At 39.3% G+C, this 20,205-nt stretch overlaps 1 protein-coding gene across 10 annotated transcripts in view; it reads left to right on the top strand.

Annotated features, from left to right (window-relative positions):
• The window catches only part of KCNC2 (potassium voltage-gated channel subfamily C member 2), a 107,245-nt gene extending 94,902 nt beyond the window's left edge, over nt 1-12,343 (top strand). For 4 of the 10 annotated variants that reach the window (XR_007244780.1, XR_007244778.1, XR_007244779.1 and 1 more), the window contains 4 exons: nt 759-1,686; nt 3,345-3,512; nt 9,258-10,230; nt 11,222-12,343. Coding sequence is in view for 3 of the 10 variants with exons in the window: in XM_048499831.1 (XP_048355788.1) it covers nt 759-1,686; nt 3,345-3,512; nt 10,137-10,198 (1,158 nt within the window). In the remaining 7 variants the exon portion in view is untranslated. Of the gene's footprint in view, nt 1-758; nt 1,687-3,344; nt 3,513-9,257; nt 10,231-11,221 lie in introns of those variants that run through there. The other 6 variants (XR_007244783.1, XR_007244784.1, XR_007244782.1 and 3 more) reach the window with 6 other exon arrangements.
• The last annotated feature ends 7,862 nt before the right edge of the window (nt 12,344-20,205 follow it).

The following is a 20,205-nucleotide window of genomic DNA, read 5'->3' on the forward strand; positions in this document are numbered from 1 at the left end:
TAAAGCCATATTGGCTCTGAGCCAATATGCTGGCTCTGAGCCAATAAAGCAGCCAATAAACATGGCAGCATAAAATATATGTGACAGACAAAGCCAAGTCCATATATGTGTATGTACTGTGTAAATAAACGTTCTTGATCTCTCTGTCAAGTTATATTTGTATTATGTTTGTCCTAAATCCCTAAGTTTACTTTCCCTCGCTGGAAAATAAACCTTTTTCTAAATAATTTCAGTCCGTTCTCTTTGGTATTAAGGGCAGAAAAGGTTATAACTAAGACAGAGGAGAGGGTACATCAGGAACATCATCATGATATACCCAAGGTCTTTTCAGGATTCCATTTTACCTTGTTCATCCTTAGCCATTTAACCACAGTAGCTGGACAATGGTTCAGGATTTCTACAGTATCAACAGGAAATAAGCAATTTGGATAAAGAAATGTTGAGCTGGATCCTCAGCAAATTATTGGCAACCTACTCTGAAATCATGGAAGTTATTTGCTAAGGGCTTTACACAGAGCTTTAAAAATAGCATGTGGATAACAACTGGTCTACAACAGCAACTTTTTGAGTCCTTTCCATGAGGAACAAAGTAACCCAATCCAACTGTATGCTTTATAAAATGTTATGTGCATTAGTGGCACTATGTAAGTATTAAGTACTTAAGAGAATCTTTGCAGTGGAAACTTCATAAACTATATGATGCTGATTATTATGGTTTTTAAACTATCTGGTTAATTTTTCTTTTCTTTTCTTTGCAGTTCATTGCTTTTGGCTCTTTATTCTTCATCCTCCTTTCAATCACAACCTTTTGCCTGGAAACCCATGAAGCATTTAATACCATCATAAATAAAACAGATCCCACTCTCAACAGCACCGAAGTGATTCTGCAGTATGAAATTGAGACAGATCCTGCTCTGACATATGTTGAAGGAGTCTGTGTGGTGTGGTTTACATTTGAATTTTTAGTGCGTGTTGTGTTTTCACCCAACAAAATTGAATTCATCAAAAACCTCTTGAATATCATTGACTTTGTGGCAATCTTGCCCTTCTATCTAGAAGTGGGCCTCAGTGGGCTCTCCTCTAAAGCTGCTAAAGATGTTCTTGGTTTCCTCAGGGTGGTGAGGTTTGTGAGAATCCTGCGAATCTTCAAGCTCACCCGACATTTTGTAGGCCTCAGGGTGCTGGGTCACACATTACGAGCGAGCACCAATGAGTTTTTGCTGCTGATAATATTTTTGGCATTAGGAGTGTTGATATTTGCTACCATGATCTACTATGCGGAGCGAATAGGAGCCAAACCCAATGACCCATCAGCTAGTGCACACACAGAGTTTAAAAACATCCCCATTGGTTTCTGGTGGGCTGTGGTCACTATGACCACTCTTGGGTATGGAGACATGTATCCAAAGACATGGTCAGGCATGCTAGTGGGTGCTCTTTGTGCTTTGGCTGGGGTGCTGACGATAGCTATGCCTGTGCCTGTTATTGTCAACAATTTTGGAATGTACTATTCTCTAGCCATGGCAAAGCAGAAGCTTCCAAGAAAGAGAAAGAAGCACATACCACCTGCTCCTCAGGCAAATTCCCCTACATTTTGCAAGACAGACTTGAATATGGCCTGCAATAGCACACAGGGGGAAATCTGCCTTGGCAAAGATAACCGGCTGATGGAACACAATAAATCAGGTAGGATAAAACCCAAAATGCATGTCTGGTATGTTTGGCAGTACAAAGCATCAGAAAGTATTCCATCTTTCTGCAGCTAGAGGAGTGTAGTTCATACTCCTCTCCCCTCACTAGCTGTTTGTATATGTCAGTTTTGTAAATTGCAAAGTAGTTATTGCATAAGAATGATGTTCCTAGAACTGTTCATCACTGGTTTTAGTGGTTGCTTACTGTGTTGTGAATGCAAAGCTTTTTATTTTTCATCTTTGTTATCAGTTCTTCACTTTTACCAATATTACTGTTACTTTTGCCTGTTGCCTTGTGCAAATGTTTTGTTTTCTTCATGCATTTGACTACGGAATACTTTGTACATCATCCTGTGGATTTATATGCTGTTCTGCCATGATGTTTGTCTCTTCGGTCCACTTTGCCTGTGCCACACTGGTGACTTGAAATACTAGAAAAAATACAAGGATTTTTTTTAAATGATGGGTGATTAATGTAGACCACATTCAATGCAACAAATACTTCCTAAGAGTACTGTCTTAGATTTTTAAGTACAGCATTCCTTTTCATGGAATAGCATGTTAACATATTTTCACATAATTTCTGATCTCCTGAAACCACAGAGCATCTAGATTTGAAATGGAGTTTGTCATTAGCAAGGAAAATGGCAATACTCTTATTAATTAATTCTAAGTTTTCCTCACAATATGTAAACCTTTTCTCTCTGACTACTCATAAGCTTATATTTAAATTCAGATTAAAAGTTGACTACTTGGAAACAAATGTCTATGATTTCATTTGGAGCGATACCCATATACAGTTGTTTGTAACAATGGCAGTGCAATCCTGAGTAGGTCGACTCATAATCCTGCTCAGGTCTATACAGTGGGCTTACTTCAGAAAAGTATTGTTGGGATTGCACTGTAGTTGTATTATTTAACTGTATCCCTGTATTTACATTTCTCTTCCCCCCAAATCAGAGGTGTTTGCTTCCATATCAGAAGAGACTGTAAGACTATTACATCAAATTGTTTCAGTGCACAGATGATTATGTAGTAGCTGCTGTTTAGGGAAGAACCAGAGACGAAAACAGCTAGTTAAACTGTGTAACATTTGGTGTGAAAAGCATCATGTTAACTATTACCACGTTATGACAACATCTATTAAGGACCTGATATCATCTCATATAATAATTGGTAGTCTCCATTCAATAGTTAGTATTGTTAGACAAGTGTATTATGATTGTTGTGGTTATTGCGTAAGAATTCATTAATACTGAATATGAGTGAAAAATCTGGATTAAAATTTTTATTCCAGACTCTCAGCAAAGACTTTTATATTAATATTTTAAAAAAATATTAAAGGGTACAAATTAACTTTTTTTAAGTTCTAAAGATACAAAGAGGAATTAATGGAATTTCAAAAAAGCTTGCAGCTGCCTTGAGACATAAAATGAATAGCAGAAGGTCTTTTGTCCCTGTAATATTGATTTATAACTTAGCTGCATTTCTGTAACTACTTTTCCATATCATACCCTAACAGCTTTTTTTTTGAGGGAGGGTGGTATTTGTGAAGTAGGGCTATCAGATATTCAGCATAAGAGTTTGTGTGTGTGTTGTGATGTTTATTTAACCATTGGCTATCTGATGTAAATGGACATGGTATTTGACCAGTGTTATCAGGTGAAGACAGTACAGAAAGTGAACAGCCACTCTCACCTGTTGAAAGGCTCCCACCAATGAGACGCTCTAGTACCAGAGACAAAAACAGAAGAGGGGGAACATGTTTCCTACTGACAGCAGGTGATTACGCGTGTGCTACTGATGGAGGGATCAGGAAAGGTATGGACTCTTTCATTAGACTATAAAAGTTCATTCAGCACTTTTCTACTGAATAAGTAAGCTTGGAATGAAACAGATACGAACAAATGCTCTATGGGAAAAACTACATCCAAGTCAGTCTATTTACCTCTTCTTTCCTTTGATGCCCTTTTTTTGCTTCTATTCCTTTTTTAAAAAGGCATCCTTGACTCATCAATCCACCTCAGATATGTCAGTGTCGGTTTTAATAGTTGTTTCATTCATGGCTTCATTTGTCTGTCCTGTACAAAGATAACTATAATTTAAGCCATGTTCATTAAAACACTCATATAATAATTATTTGCAACACTTTAAATTACACTTAATATACTAATGTAACTTTTCCCAAAGTTTCCTTCTGATGACAAGATACTCAGGACACATTTGATTTAGGTCTCATATAATAAAGTACAATACAGAGAAAAATACCACTAGGTTATTTTAGGGCATTAGAATTGAAAAGCAAGATTCTGATCTCAAAGAGCAAGAATCTGAGGTTAGGATTATATACGGCAATCATAATTATTATGGTTAAACAATGTTTCCCACAGCCAGTCTGTAAAGTGTGGATGATTCCTCTGTGTCCATGTACATGGGTTAATAAGATCCAGTCCATTTGGATTTATCAGGTATGTGAATATATAAGGTTAGACTCAAGAAGCATGAGGGCAAGAGCATTTACCGATTAAGATTTTTCCTCTCCTCTTCCAGGAGCAATCCTTGAGACCTCTGAAAACCTGATACCACCTGATGACAAAGTCATGTGACCTGGGGACTGCAATGAGGAGGGAGAGCCAGGTGAAATAAGCTACACCTTGCTCTTACGCCAATGGGGACAACTTTGGCAGAAGAGAAAGATGGGGACAATTGTGCCTGGGTCTCACTCCTTATCGCTGCTTCTGGCCATCATGATTTTAGTCCATGTTGGTCCTGTGACTCAAGGTGTCCACATTTTCTGAGGTCTTATGAAGTTGTTGAGATAAGGAGAGGGGAAAAGATCCACATAATCAAATAGTTTTAGCTCAGGGGTCACCAATGTTTTGTGGGCATATTTGGAATTCTAACACAGCATGGTGGACACAACAACAAAATTGGTGATGCAGGAGGTAAAGCCAGCTACAAAATCATAGAGCTGGAAGAGACCACAAGGGCCATCAAGTCCAACCTCCTACTATGCAGGAATAACAATCAAAGCACTCTTGACAGATGGCCATCCAGCCTCCGTTTTAAAACCTCTGAAAAAGGAGACTCCCACCACACTGAGGCAGTACATTCGACTGTCATACAGCCCTCACTGTCAGGAAGTTCTTCCTAATGTTTAGATGGAATCTCTTTTCCTGTTCTTTGAATCCATTACTCCTTGTTCTAGTCTCTGAAGCAGCAGAAAACAGGTTTGCTCCACCTTCAACATGACATCCTTTAAAATATTTTAACATGGCTATCATATCACCCCTTAACCTTATTTTTCCAGACTAAACATACCTAGCTCCCTAAGCCACTCCTCTTAGGACATAGAATCCAGACCTATTACCATTTTGTTTCCCTTCTCTGGACCTATTCCAGTTTGTCAATATCTATTTTGAACTGTGGTACCCAGAACTTGACACAGTATTCCAGGTGAGGTCTGACCAATGCAGAATAGAATGGTACTATTACATCCCTTGATTTAGACACTATCCTCTTGTTGATGCAGTTCAGAATTGAATTGGCTTTCTTGGCTGCTGCATCACACTGCTGACATGTTCAGTTAGTGGTCTTTTAAGACTCCCAGATCCCTTTCACATGTGCTGTTATTAAGCTAGGCAGCGCCCATCCTATATCTGAGCTTTACATGTTTTCTGCCTAAGTATAGTACTTTACGCTTATTTCTATTGAAATTCATTTTGTTAGTTTTGGCCCAGCTCCCCAATCTGTCCAGGTCATTTTGAATTCCAACCCTGTCCTCTGGGGTATTAGCTAATTTGGTGTCATCTGCTACTTTGTTTAACATGCCCTCTATTCCATCATCCAAGTCATTGATAAGATATTGAGTAGCACTGGGGCCATGACAGAATCCTCTGGTACCCACTGTCAGCCAATTAACAAAATCCATCCAACAGTAGCATTTCCTAGCACACATTTTACTAGATGGCTTACAAGAATGTCATGGTTGACCTTGTCAAAGGCCTTACTGAAATCAAGATATTTTACATTCACAGTATTCCCGTCATCTACCAAGGTTGTCACTCTATCAAAAAGAGAGAAGTAAAATTAGTCTGGCAAGATTTGTTTTTGATAAACACACATTGACTTTTAGTGATCACAGCATTCCCTTCTAAGTGCTCGCACACTGCCTGATTAATGAACTACTCCAGAATCTTTCCTGGTGTTGATGTCAGGCAGACTGGGTAGTAATTGTTCAGGTCTTCTTCAAGACTCTGGCCCGTTCTGCATGGGCCAAAAACAGTGCCTCAGGGATGGTAAAAACATTGTCCCTGGGGCGCTGTTCGCATGTCTGCAGCCTCTGAAACAAGGTGGCCCCATGCTTTTTCTCCACAACTAGTGGGGAAATGCTGTTTCAAAACTCACTCAATAAGTGAGTTTTGGGGGAAACAGCGTTTTGCAGCTGGCGCCATGCAAACAGCACCGGGGGGGGGGGGGCGCTGCTTTTAGGCTCCTCCTGTTTCCCCCTCACCTTTTGTCCCTGCGGAGCTCCTCAGGGAAAGAGGGGAACACCCCTGCTGCCCTTCAACCCCTGGGGGTTGGAGAGCAGCATGGGCGTGCCTCTCCGTCCCTGCAGAGCTCCACAGGGACAGAAAGTAAGTGAAGGATGATTAAAAAAGAAGCGCCTCCATGGGTCACGGCAGCTTCAGGCCACCCACACGGGACCGTGCGAGCAGTCCCAAGGCTCCACCAGTGTGAATTTTGCCGGTGTGCAGCTGCTTCTTCGGCTCTTGTAGAACAGGCCTCTGTGCTGTAATAGGTTCCCATTGTTTAGATAAGCAGTAATTTTGTTTTGGCTTTGGAGTAAATAGACTAGGCCCTGTAGGTCTTGTAGCAATGAAAAAGAGGTTACTATATTGTCTCTTTTCTACATCAAGAATACACATTTGTATAACTGAAGCTAGACGTATTAAATCAGCACAAAATCTATTAGTCTAATTTAGTACAAAATAGATGGGCCTACTTTAACATTTTTATTGTATAAAGGCAGCAGAGGAATGAAATGATCTAATATCTGCTTTGTGAAGAAAAATGGTGTAAGGTAAAATTTGCAAAATTATTTATTGGATTAATCTCTAGTGATAAAATTGCAACAAAGCGTTTGAGTTGTGCTCAGTTTTCATCACACATAAATAACCTATGCAAATATTAACTTACATATTTTTAAACCATCAAAATTTTGTTCAATAAATTATTATATATTGAATCATTTAGATCCTCCATGACCGCGTATATGCTTTGGGGCCATGTGGCCTCATACATTCTACAAGGCCACCCAGAGTTTTTACACAATTTCGTTTTAACATTCAGTGTTAGGGTTCAAGTTGCCTTGATAATCTGGAGAGTAGATAAGGAGTAAAGAAGATGCTGGCAAGTTTGTTCATTATGCCCAGAGTTTAAATTATCTACACAGGATTTTTAAAAATGGCATATTAACAGTAACAATGGAGTAGCCATAGACTAGAGCCTCAAATGTGGCACATGCGCTCGCGCACACACACACAGATGCGCGCACACATGCACACACACACACAAATCTGTAATTATGGCACTACATATAAAATTAATTAGTTATCCTAGTTTCTGTTGAAACATTAGGACAAGCTGAATTTAAAGTCTTGTTTGCGTTGTATGTTTCCTCACATTATTGCGAACAATTATGTTCCTGTGCCAGTATTTTTTCTTCTTCTTTAGCATAACCTTCCTGTTATCTTCTGGACCCACTCATCCCAGAACCGAGAATCTCTTCCATGGGTGGGCTTGCACAGATCTTTGCTTCCAGTTGTGTTTATACAGCCTTCTGACTGTAAGGATCTGTGTACTGGGATTCTAATCAATTAGTGGTTTGAGAAGAGGGATATGACTTTTCCTGACCCTGCCTATAACCACACACAAGGAAGCACCATTTTAAAAAAGAAAAGAAAATAGCTTCTATTCTCAGAACAGATAGGTATGAGGACAAGTGGTGGAGTGGTCATCTTCACAAATACTACCTAGATCAATGAGGATGTCTGTAGGGGCCATTTAATTAATCTGTGGCCCTTTCTGCGCATGCACGGAAACGAGCCTCCACTGGCATAATTTACCCTAACCCTAACTTCGCCACCTCTTGGTCAGCCCCCTCCACTGACCTTCATGTCCAGCGTTGCTCTGGAGGGCTGCAGGGACCCGTCCACACTGCTGCGCGACCTCCAGGGGTTGGAGGGCAGCGTGGGCGGGTCTCTGCAGCTCTCCAGAGCGACGCTGGACATGACAGTCAGTGGAGGCCATGGGGAAAGTGGCGTCTTCCCAGCTGTGCGGTTCACACCGCGCTGATGGGAAGACACCGCTCCCGGGTGGCCAGGATGCTGCTGCTGCAATGCAGCAGCGCCTCCTATGCGAACAGCAGCCCAGGGACGGCATTTCCGTGCGGAAAGGGCCTGTGTCTTGGCTACCTATAGAAGAAAGAAATCATTTGTCTCAAGTTCCTGTATCTTCTGGAATTTCATGCTTTCCCCTCCTGGTGTTGTGCAGCTCAAAGGACTGGCTTCAGAGTTTGAGAATCACTGGCTGATTTTTGCCTCATTCTCTTACCATTGTATAGTGTCTTTGGTTAGCACAGTTTTTGTGTTTAAACCCCATGAAAAGCAGTTGAGATCACTTCCCAGAAGACTTGCTTACAATGGGGCTAATAATTGTCTTACAGTTCTCCAGTTGTATAGTGTGCAATTAGAACTGTAACATTCAAGTATATATGTAACACTGACCAAAATGTAAATAAGAATTCATCTATTGCTTAAGTACAGCATCCATTGATTACTTGAACTAGTTCTTTCTTGATGGATAGATTGAAATGACAGTTCACAGTATCTGTGAGAAAGAATTTTGCAGGTACATGATTTAATGCTAGTAGTTAATTGTTTAATAATATGAAAATATGCAAGTGTAAATCCTATTTTAGGATTCTTAGTGATGCTGTGTAATGGATAAATATTGCAGATCATACTGTAGAATGTTAAAAAGCTGTAAATAATTTGCACATTTTAATGAATTGTAAACAATAATATTGCAAATATACTTTTAATAGTATGAAATACAATCTCAGCTATTTAATTCAAAGATGGGACTTTTAAACAATGCAAAATCTTTTGCATTTATTATTACAAAATAAGCTTATTCCGTTAGGTAGAAAATGATCTGTAATTTAAAGGATTATTAGGAATTGGTTCTGACTTCAAATACATTTTTTCAGATACTCTTTTTCATAACATTTGACTGCACTACAGAAGGTCTGATAAATTCTCTGTGTCCATTTGTGGGAACTACCCAAGCCACTTTACCTGTTCTGAGTGAAAAAAATTAAAGTGCTGACTAAATCTGAATCCCTTTAGTTTCAGTGATACAGTACTATTTATCTTTTTTCCCTCTTATAAACATTTATGTTCTCTTAGAACCTGAGGAGCATGTTTGATTACATGACACTGTATTATTTGTCTATATTTTCTGGCTGAATTCAACTGATGTCTCTGCATTTTCTCATATAAGGATATGAAAAGTCTCGAAGTTTAAACAACATAGCTGGCATGGCAGGCAATGCTCTGAGACTGTCTCCAGTAACATCACCCTACAGTTCACCTTGTCCTCTAAGACGCTCTCGATCTCCCATCCCATCTATCTTGTAAACCAGATGACATCAATCGGCTAAGTAACATTATTGAAGTGCTGTTTATCACTTTATGGAAAGTGTAACATTAACTGTAGTTTCCACTGATACTAATATAAATCTTGCATGCTATAATTGACAGAAACAAGCAATGCCACTGGGATAGCCGAAGATCCTTATCTGAGTTTACAATATTCTCTAAATGAGTGCTGTTTTCGTCTCACCTATTTTGACCTACTCTACCATGGCAATAAAAGGACAGCTAATGAACTTCACTGACCAGTATAAATAAATGCACACACATTTTTAAGAGAGATAATTAAATAAATGTGCTTCCAATTGATAATCATTTCACTGGACCTTCATTTCTTGTGATTCTAACCCATTCTGAAGATGTTTGAAATCTTGTCTTGATTGCATACAGTGTCTCGTCATTTTGATCACTTGCATGGACCATACTGTCTCCATCATCTGAAATATGTCTTGCAAATTATTGGGACCACAGATGACTCTGGATTGTGTGTGTGTGTTGGGGGGGGGGTTGTGTGTGTACATGTGTGTGTGTTTTTGCATTGTACCATTCTGCTGAAATGAAAGCTGGTGATCAATCAGTCTGCATGTGGGATGGGGTTGTTTCTTGTGGGTCTTTTGTTGTTATTTTTATTTTAATTTACTTTCAATAATGTTGTTACTTGATTGGTTAGCTTTGGTGCTAGAGCGATGTATCAGAGTTCTGAATGTTTCCGGTTGTTTACACACAGATAACTGCAAAGAGGTTGTCATTACTGGTTACACGCAAGCAGAGGCCAGATCTCTTTCTTAATGGCATGGGAAGGCACAAAACATGAAAGAAAGGTAAACACCATCCAGGCTTGCAATTTTAAGCTAGCAAGTGCTGCTTGGTCCTCTAGTCATTTCTCTTCCCAGGGTTCTTCAACATTTTCACAGGCAGTATATCAAGTAAAAGAAAGAAATTTATTGGAGCTTTCCTTAGAGGTAAAGGAGGGCAGTAGTTTTCAAAAGGGGGTTTTAACCAGCCTTAAACCTCTAACTCTCAGGCCATCACATTTTTTTGGTTAGTGTTTCATTTTTCGATGCTTTGTCCTATACGTTGTTTATGTCTATCTGGCTACTTGTCTGTATTTTTCATCCATCTCCACAATGCACAGTTGCCTTCTTCAAAAATGCTCCCTTCATATACAACTAGCTGCTAAGTGCATTTCCTTCCTCTTCCACTTTTTATATTTGTATCTATGCATATCTCAAGTGTAAGCTGATATTCTTTAGTGGGCACTGACATTTTTCCAAATGTGTGATTGAGCAAAGATTTTGCCACTCAGTGGGGTGACTTGCTTTAATCCCACTCCCTAGCAATCTGCATTCATTCTTATGTTCAGACTTTATCCTTCACACTGGCTTTTTCTTTATAATTGAACAAAACAGCCTTATTTAAACAATGTCACAAATATGATGTTTTGGGCTGGTGAAGAAAAACACCCAACAACACAGAGCCTTAGCTATATAAGTGGGGGGAAATCAATTCTGTAAGAGATCCTTGAGATTGTTGAAAAATCCCTGATTGTCATATGTTTATTTTTGTAAGGAAAAATCTATTGACCCTGTAAAATGTTGTTCTATATATAGCTTAGTTTTTTCAGCATGAACTGCATGTTAACATTTGTACAAAAAAGTATTTATCAGAGCTTACATTTCTGACATTTAGAGGTGTACATTGATTTAGTTTTGGTAAAGAACACTGTTAGATAAAGATTAATATTTTGAATATGATATGCAAACATCTTCTAGCGATGTAATTAATATCTGGTGCTGCTGTTATTGGCTACAGTGTTATACAGAATTTATCATGGATTTTTGACTGCTGAAAAAAGGACACTGGAATTTAGCCATACCAAGGACTGTACTGGAAAGAGACTGATCCTCCTGAATGGGTCCTCATAAGCACCTGAAACTTTGAAGAGCTTGTTATGAGGATTACAGATGAATTCCAATTGCTGCTGCCAGCAGACGCAACTATTAGTCACTATTGATGAGTCAGCTGTAAATAAGATGTGTGCATGGAATATCAGCTTTAGTCATCTATGCCAAGGGATGCTGAATTCAAAGACATCATCTCTGAGACTTTGTGCAAAAAGGCCAAGACACCTCTTTATGTATTCTTCCTGGTCCCTACAGTAGATCATGCTGTGGATCATACAAAGGCACACATGTTTTAACAATAGTGATGTAAATGCTGTCTGTCGTAAGTTTCCTCATAGCAACTGTATTTTTGTAAAGTTTGTAATTCATGAACATTAACTGCTTAGGATTTTGCTATAAGTCTTTGCTCAGTTTGCCATTATCTATATTTTTATGAATACTAGTGAATATGCCAACATTTTGATTAGTTTTGACTTGGATAAAAGATTTGTGACTTTAGAAAAAAAGTTTTTTAAAAAATCACACTCTTTGTCCACAGTTCTATAGGAACTTTTTAGTTTGTTTACTTCATTATTACCTCAAACTCTGAGTGCTGAGACAAATAAAATATGGCAGTAAAATATTATAGTTTTTTACTGAAACTATCAGAAAAGCAACATGAGTAAATATAAAATAGGAATTAAATATATCCTAAAAATGTATATTTTGCATAAGAGAGATATTCTTTACCTTTTTGTCACTTTTGTGGTAAATTGTTCTAGTCTATTCTATGTCTATGATGCTTTGTAGCTGGGTACTATGTGATAACTTATGTTTTCTCTACCCTGTTCAATGAGACCTTCTCCAGAAACTGTTTATCACCCTGATATTTCAAATGTAGGGACCTTTCCCACATATGAAACTCTGTATTATTGACCTTTTTGTGAACATGTCAAGGTGCATGCACAAGCCTGGTGGAAACCACTGGTCATGTAACTAACAGAAATGGAGAATAAAATGCAAAGATCTGGGGAGGAAATTGGAACACATCCTAGAATGTGGTGTTCAGTGTGTCTTCAGCATATCTTTTTCTTTCTCCCCTTTTCTGCCATCTAGTTCAAGGTAAGAATGGCCACTATAATTTTTCATGGAAATATTTTAAGACTAAATTGATGTTCCAAGGTGATTATGATAACCATAGTATAATGAAAAGATACAGTCATGGTAGAGAGAAATGGAAGGAATAATGTATTATGTTTTCTACCATTGATCTATATTCTCATGAATAAAAGGTAATTTCCTACCATTGATATATAGTCCCATGAATAAAAGGTAATTTCCATCTATAGTTCCTGGAAGGACAAGACTACCTAGTCCTTAGAAATGAGACAAGAATTCCTGGCCAGATTAGTGAGAAGACTACTTTAAAATTTTATCACAAGCAAAATTTAAAATTTTATCACAAGCAAGTGAGTGGGATGTTAAGTAAGTTTGGATTCTCATGGGAGGCCTTTCTTTTTGTATGAATTTTGCTGTGTCATTTTTTTATACAAGATGTGGTTTTTGGAAGGCATATAATGTTTTTCTTATTTGCATTACTTAATCATCATTTGGATCCATTTGAGGAAACAGTGGAGTAAAAAATGAATAAATGTGTATAATTATATTTATCAGATATGCACTAGACTTCTCATAACTTCCAACAAGCCTTTCAAGAATTTCTTTATAACTGTTTGTTAAAAATGTCCTCTTTTCCACCACTACAATTCTGTGCAAATTATTTTAGTTTAGGACATTACCATTTTAAGTGGCTGTGGATGAATTAGCAATTTACCAATCATACATAATTTATCTAATGCTTTTAAGCAACCACGGTCATGTGGTATGCATTTGTGCTCATATTTACACTGAGGATGCCTCTATGCATCAGAACATAGACTAAGAAGTGGTCTCTTAACTATGTTGAACCAAAACTGTATAATATTTCTTTGCTGAAACAGTATTTACAGATAATTTGAAATTTTTCTGGACACCTATACATAATAGCATGCTAGGTGCTTTGTTATATGTCTTTTTATAGTATGTTTTGAACTCTGTGGTCTTTGAAATGACTGTTTTTTAAAGCTCCCTCATTTCACACTCTCTCTTTATATTTCTTCAGTGCCCATCAGAGCAAAGGCGTATCTAGGCAAACTGGAGCCCGGGGACAAAACCATATGGGCAGCCACCGTCCCCCACCATGACCTAACAATGCACCAGCTCACAAAACACCTCCCATCCCCAGCAAAACATACATGGCTCTCTCCCCATCAACTCTTTCCTAATTTTGTCCTCACACCAACCCTATGAGGTAGGTTGTTAGCCTGAAAAACAGCTCCAAGCCAGTGCAAGTGAGTATTAAGCATGTAAATCTCTCACAAATCACCCCCAGCAAAACATTTACCAAACAGCGTAAGAACATAAGAAAGAGTCTGCTGGATCAGATTACAGCCCATCTAGTCCAGCACTCTGCTACTGGCAGTGGCCCACCAGATGCCTTTGGGAGTTCACATGCACGATGTGAAAGCAATGGCCTTTTGCTGCTGCTGCTCCTGAGCACCTGGTCTGCTAAGGCATTTGCAATCTCAGATTGAGGATCAACATTGGTAGCCATAGATCAACTTCTCCTCATAAATCTGTCCAAGTCCTTTTTAAAGCTATCCAGGTTAGTGAACATCACCACCTCCTGTGGCAACATATTCCAAACACCAATCACACATGAAGAAATGTTTCCTTTTATTAGTCCTAATTCTTCCCCCCAGCATTTTCAATGTATGCCCCCTGGTTTTAGTATTATGAGAAAGAGAAAAATTTCTCTCAGTCAACTTTTTCTACCCCATGCATAATTTTATAGACTCCAATCATATCCCCTCTCAGATGTCTCCTCTCCAAACTAAAGATTCCCAAACGCTGCAGCCTCTCCTCATAAGGAAGATGCTCCAATCCCTCAATCATCCTCATTGCCCTTCTCTGGACTTTTTCTATCTTTTCTATATCCTTTTTAAGATGTGGCGACAAGAGCTGAACACAGTGCAGTTGCACCACTGCTTTATATAAGGGCATGACAATCTTTGCAGTTTTATTATCAATTACTTTACTAATCATCCCTAGCATAGAGTTTGCCTTTTTCTTGGCCACCAATTCACAAACTACAAAATTAGGGTTATTTATAAAGTATAAGATCTTTTGAGCATCTGAAATTCTGTCACAGTTCAAGGGAAGAGAATTTGCATATTTTCCCCTAATTCCCTCATATTTAGTGCAATAGAAGAGGGAATGGGTTAAAGTTTCCAGTTGATTAGAGTTACAGGAGCAGAATCTCTTTGCACCATATAGCAGCGCTGAAGGCAGAACATTGAACCTAGCCAATGATATTGCTCTCCTAAGGCTAAGGTTCAGCATTATGCATATATAATCTGCTATGCATCCCAGTTTCCATTGGGTAGACCATGATAGATTATGGATAAGTGTTATCCTGAGATATTTAAATTGCTTTACCTGTTCGATTGGATTATCTTGTATTTTCCACTTGAAGACTTTTCATTTTTTAGCAAATACTAGGACTTTAGATGTCTCAAAATTGATTTTAATTGATTAGTTTCACAGTAGATGGCACAAGCATTCATTAGGCGTGATAGTCCAGTTCTAGAGTGGGACAATAAAACCGCATCATCTGCATATAATAGTATCGGAACATGGAGAGACCTAGTCTGGGACTGTGACCATTAACTTCTGAGAGTGCCAATGGTAGATCATATAAAAATATGAACAAGAGGGGAGCTAAAATACAGCCCTCTTTAACGCCTTGTTTAATGGGGATGTTACTTGTGAAGAGGCCCTCTGGTGAACATTTTACTTGGCATGTTGTATTGGAGTCTATTACTCAAGATTAAGAATAACAATCTAGGATCAATATTCCAAGAAGTAAGCTTTTCCCATAGTAGATCTCTCGAGATTGTTCGAGCCATGACTTGCGCATCTATTAGCTAAAAGAGACAGAAATCCTGTGTTAAGCTAAACTAAGTGGTGGAAAAAATATAAGTGCCCAATTATCTAAGACACAGTGAACATACAACACATTCCACCATACAAATGTATACAAAACCAAATGTATATAAGAACCAAACAATTCCTTTAATGACAGTCCTTGCTGCCCTATTAGACTTGAGTCATGCTGTACTCCTTCTCTGGAACACGAAGTATTCAGAGGAAAAGCATTCTATTCCATTAATGACAGTCCTTGCTGTCCTATTGAGGACTTGAGTAGTGCGTACTCCTTCTCCGGAACACAAACTATTCAGAGGAAAGGCATTCTATAATGCTGTTTGTGATAATGTAGCGTTTTCATAAATACTTATTCAATAGAATGCTGCTGAAAGCTCAGTGTTGTAAATAATCTCTGCACTGTGATAAATAAACCAAAATATTATACAATTATCCACATTAATTTAACTCAATCTTATACACGTACACTAACAATGAATAATTCAATATCACATCAGTTCAATTTTCTTAACCATTTTCAAGGCATTTAACTTTTGCACCAAAACATTCGTAAGCACGTCATGTTTCATTTATTCCTAGCTGCTGTACCCATGGTAACACAGAAAGGGGGGCAACAATGACAATGCTAATGGCTGCCTGCTCACAATAGTTTAATATATTTGGGGTCCATCAATACCTTCTGCAAAACAAAATCCTAGAAAGATACTACACTTTGCACTTGCTCAGAATCTCATGACTACACGAATCTGCCTTACGCTGAATCATAGCAGCCTCTCCCTGTAAGCACTGGCTGAATTCCAAGTGACACCACAGCTAAATGAAGAGTTTGCTAATATCCCTCAATGGAAGAACATTTCTCTAGCAGGTTTCCAGGGAGAAAAAACTAAAATATCCGCTTATCAGAGAATTGGTGTTTTGCTTCCCTGTTAAGCAGTGCCCATCAGTCTCCAAAGTTCTTTCACTGAAAAGATCCTTGCTAGTCTTCACACAGCCTGTGACTGCCCAACCACAAGCTGCACAAGAATGAGCTCTAAGTTGCAACTCCAGTGCAGGGGACAATGTTGTAGCAAGAACCATCCCACCCCCGCCTGCTGCACACACACTGGGCCTCGCAGATCCTCTCTCCTTGAACACTGGGGTGAAGGCAGAGAAGAAAAAGCTGAGTCTTGACAGAAAAGTAAATCCCCAGACCAACAAGTGCAGTCTGAAATAGGAAATACAGGAAGTACAGCAGAGACTCAGGCTACCAACACTGAGCTAATTAGGTGCTTAGGAACCTGCTTCAATATTATAGGAGCCTGTTAACTGACAAAGCCCCAGGAGATTTTCTTTCCTCTCCCCAAAGAGGATGGGCAAATCAGAAGCTGACTTATATACTGTTAGCTGTGGAGAGCAGAGGGGGCAGCTGCAGAATAGGGACAAAGTGAGAGTCCACTGGGGAGGAAACTATGAAATAGGCAAACCTCAAATAACCCCCACCTACTAATTTCACCATGTGTGTCCCTGCTCTATTACTCTTGCTGTCTTCTAACTCCCTTGTTAGTGATCAAAAAAAGAAGTGTGCGGGACATGCCTTTCTATATATGGCCTTCATTACCTCCACCTGCAAATGAATCACAAGGAGGCAGGATCATAATATTCGACTCTCCACTCCAACTGCTGAAACAAATCTCCTTCCTCTTCCATGAATCAAGGGTTCAGGTGCTCTCTTGTAAGTCAAGTTTCTTCTCACTTAAAAAGATAAAATATTTTTCAGTACTCCACAATATTTTCCAGTTTTTCCATTCAAAAAATTGAGGAAAAGTCCTTGGGGCAAATGATTTCCAGGTTTTTTTGCCTGCCAGGTCTTCATTGGCCTAAGTTTGTGTTTTTCAGTTGATGCTGATTCAAAAGTTTGTAGGATGCTATATAAGGGATCTGGAGGAAGTTTTTTGTTCCTGTCTGTTCCTGTGATGGACAGGAGGCTTCCTCCCCTAAAGGGAAAAATAATCAAAATACCTTCTTGAGATGATTGACGGTCAGGGAGACAATGTAGAAGTTGAGGAGATAATGCAGATCAAGCAAAAATATGGAAAATAAAACAGAAACTTGAAATGGCTGAATTGGAAAAAGAGGAAGAACTTAATATGTTAACATTAAGACAAAAAGGCCAAAAAAATGGAATTAAACAAGAGAGAAGCCCTGGAATGGAATTAAAAGATAAAGAATTAAGTAAATTAAACATGGAAGAATTTCAGTTAAGGACTGAATTGGGAAATACTTGGCTAGTTAGTGAAGCCTGCTGCACTGATTAAAATAAATTAAAATAAATTTCCAGTTTCAGAAAATAGACAATGTTGAAGCTCTTTGTTAGCTTTAATAGGGCTTGTAAAGATTTTCAAATGGCTAATAATGAAAGAATGATGTGTATCCACTCACAAATGCATAGGAGGAGAAATGACGTCTACTCTGAAATAGGGAAGGACGACTCCCTAGGGCCTAGACTGATCTTTTTAAAGAGATGGTGGCACAAAGATTTTGTTATCAGTTGGCCTGTTAAATCATTAGTTGACTGGCAGTAGGGCCAAAACTAGAGGTCAGGTAGTCAATTTAATAGCACTGAAACAGTATTACAGGGGTCATTCCTGTGCCTGGTGAGTGCTGGAGGTATTACCCCTAAAGAAGGATTGATTTTCTCTCTTTAATACCCAGAAACTATAACTGGATTGTATGTGACAAAAAGCCAGAGAATACTGCAAAAGCTGCCAAAATTATGTATTCCCTGGAAGAGGATTTGGAGGGAATATATTTTGCATCAGGGAATCAAATGAACCTGACTTCCTGAGGAGAAAAAAAAATACCTCAGAAAACTTCCTCAGACTAGGAGAGAACTTGAGCAACAAGAGGTTTTAATAGTAGAGAAATATGGTACATAAAATACAGTTATCCCAGATTAGAAAAGAAAAATAACTCAGGACCTATGAGGCAACTAAATGTAGCAACACAAGTAGCAGTCGTTCAGAATACCTAGAGAACTGAACAGAAATCCCACCCTGAAGTAGAAGCCTCTCATGTATCTACTGTGTGGAAGATGCCTAAAGGGATTACAAATGAATATATGGAACCAGTTGTGGTGAACATACCAAAGTCTTTTGCTGGAGAGATTTGGGAGCCTAAGTGATCCCAGTAAAACCAGAGCTACTGATGCCAGAACAGTGTTTGCCTGAAAAGAAAATGGCTGTAAAAGGATTGGGAGGGCCTCATTTTAATGTGCCTTTAGCTATCATACTGGTAACACATGAAGGCCAGTCAGGAGACCAGGTGAAGTCAGGAGTACATGTGAAGAAATGCTGGGCCCCATTCTTAATGGTAATGACCTTGCAAAGCATGACCAAGTCAAACCAAAATACTGAATAAAAAGTTGAAAACAGTTTCCCCTCGCTCCGCCTCTGATGGTGGGCAGCACATGGAATATGGGTATGGACAATATGGCTGGCAGTTCCTGCTCCTCCAAGTACCAGATGGTGCTGACCGGACACACTGCTGCTGCCACTGCCATGACCACCATCACCACCATGGATAGCAAATGTGTTGGCAGAAACCTCTATTCCAGGTCCAAAAGAACATCGGCACCTTTTTCTCCTTCTTCTCCACTGCCTTCGCCAGCCTCAGCCATATCCGAACCAGTCAGTCTCAAGTAGATCCTGCTACTTCAACTGGACTTTATCGAGCAGCAGCGCTAGCTGCTGCAGGCCAAGGAGAACGAGATTGAGGAGCTCAAGGCTGAGAGGGACATAGTGAGTTGGGGGGGGGGGACTGGGTGGTGTGTGTGTGTGAATACCCATTTGTGTGGAGGGAGCTTGGGCCCAGACTTGGTCTTTGGAAAAGGGAGAATTGGAGGGGACTTGGGAGAGCTGGTGCTGGGCCCAGTGGAGCAGTGGGGGCAAAATTCCACTGCCCTGTCAGCCCCAGCCTTGACCTTTGGGGCAGGGGAGGGTTGGAGGTCTGTTGGAAGCATACCACTCCCACCTACAACTTCCGACTGCACCAAGATCTTTTGGTGAGACAGAGTATAGCCAAAGAAGTGCTGAAGTGTCTGTAGAATGTCTTGTAAGATCTATGTTTAAGGAGAGCAAACTGTATAGAGAAGCTCTGAGAAGAAAGTTTGCAGCTGTTTTGGAAAGGCAAGTCCCCCGATTGCCCTGCAAACATACAAATGCAAACTGTCAATGGCACATGAAAGCCCATTTGCAGGTCACATAGAAGTGATGAGGACTCAGCACAAACTGACCCAGCACTTTTATTTAACTTGGGATAGGAAGGCATGTGGAGACTTCTATAAAATGTGCATGTTTGCCAAATCAAGGGCAAACCAAGAGACACAACCAATGTAAAACTGTAGCCTCTGCCCATAACAGAAGTACCATTTACAACATTGGGAACTGTCACCATCAACTCCCTCACTGACTACTGCAAAACAGACATACATTTTAATCATCTTATTGGAGAGATCTACCAGGTCAAATGCTCTTCATAGGTAAACAACTATGTTACGAGACATAAGCTGCCTGAGTGCAGTTTTGCTGGGAAAAGGCAGGCGTAAAAATAAAAAATAAATAAATGTACTGTCATTATAAATATAAGTATCAACCACATTCAATCACAGCACCCCCAGTACTACATAAACCTGAGCCAGATTTTCCTACAGTTCAGATAAGACAGGCAGCATAAGACTATGCCTCTGAGTTCTCTGACATGCATACTTGGAGCACACAGCATTTCACCTATCATTATTGTTGTTGTTGTTGTTGTTGTTTATTCGATTTGATAAACTGCCCTACCCCCAAAGGGCTCAGGGCGGTGTACAACAGCAAATAACAAGACAATAAC

The sequence above is a fragment of the Sphaerodactylus townsendi genome, linkage group LG06, assembly GCF_021028975.2.
Source record: "Sphaerodactylus townsendi isolate TG3544 linkage group LG06, MPM_Stown_v2.3, whole genome shotgun sequence".
Lineage (NCBI taxonomy): Eukaryota > Metazoa > Chordata > Lepidosauria > Squamata > Sphaerodactylidae > Sphaerodactylus > Sphaerodactylus townsendi.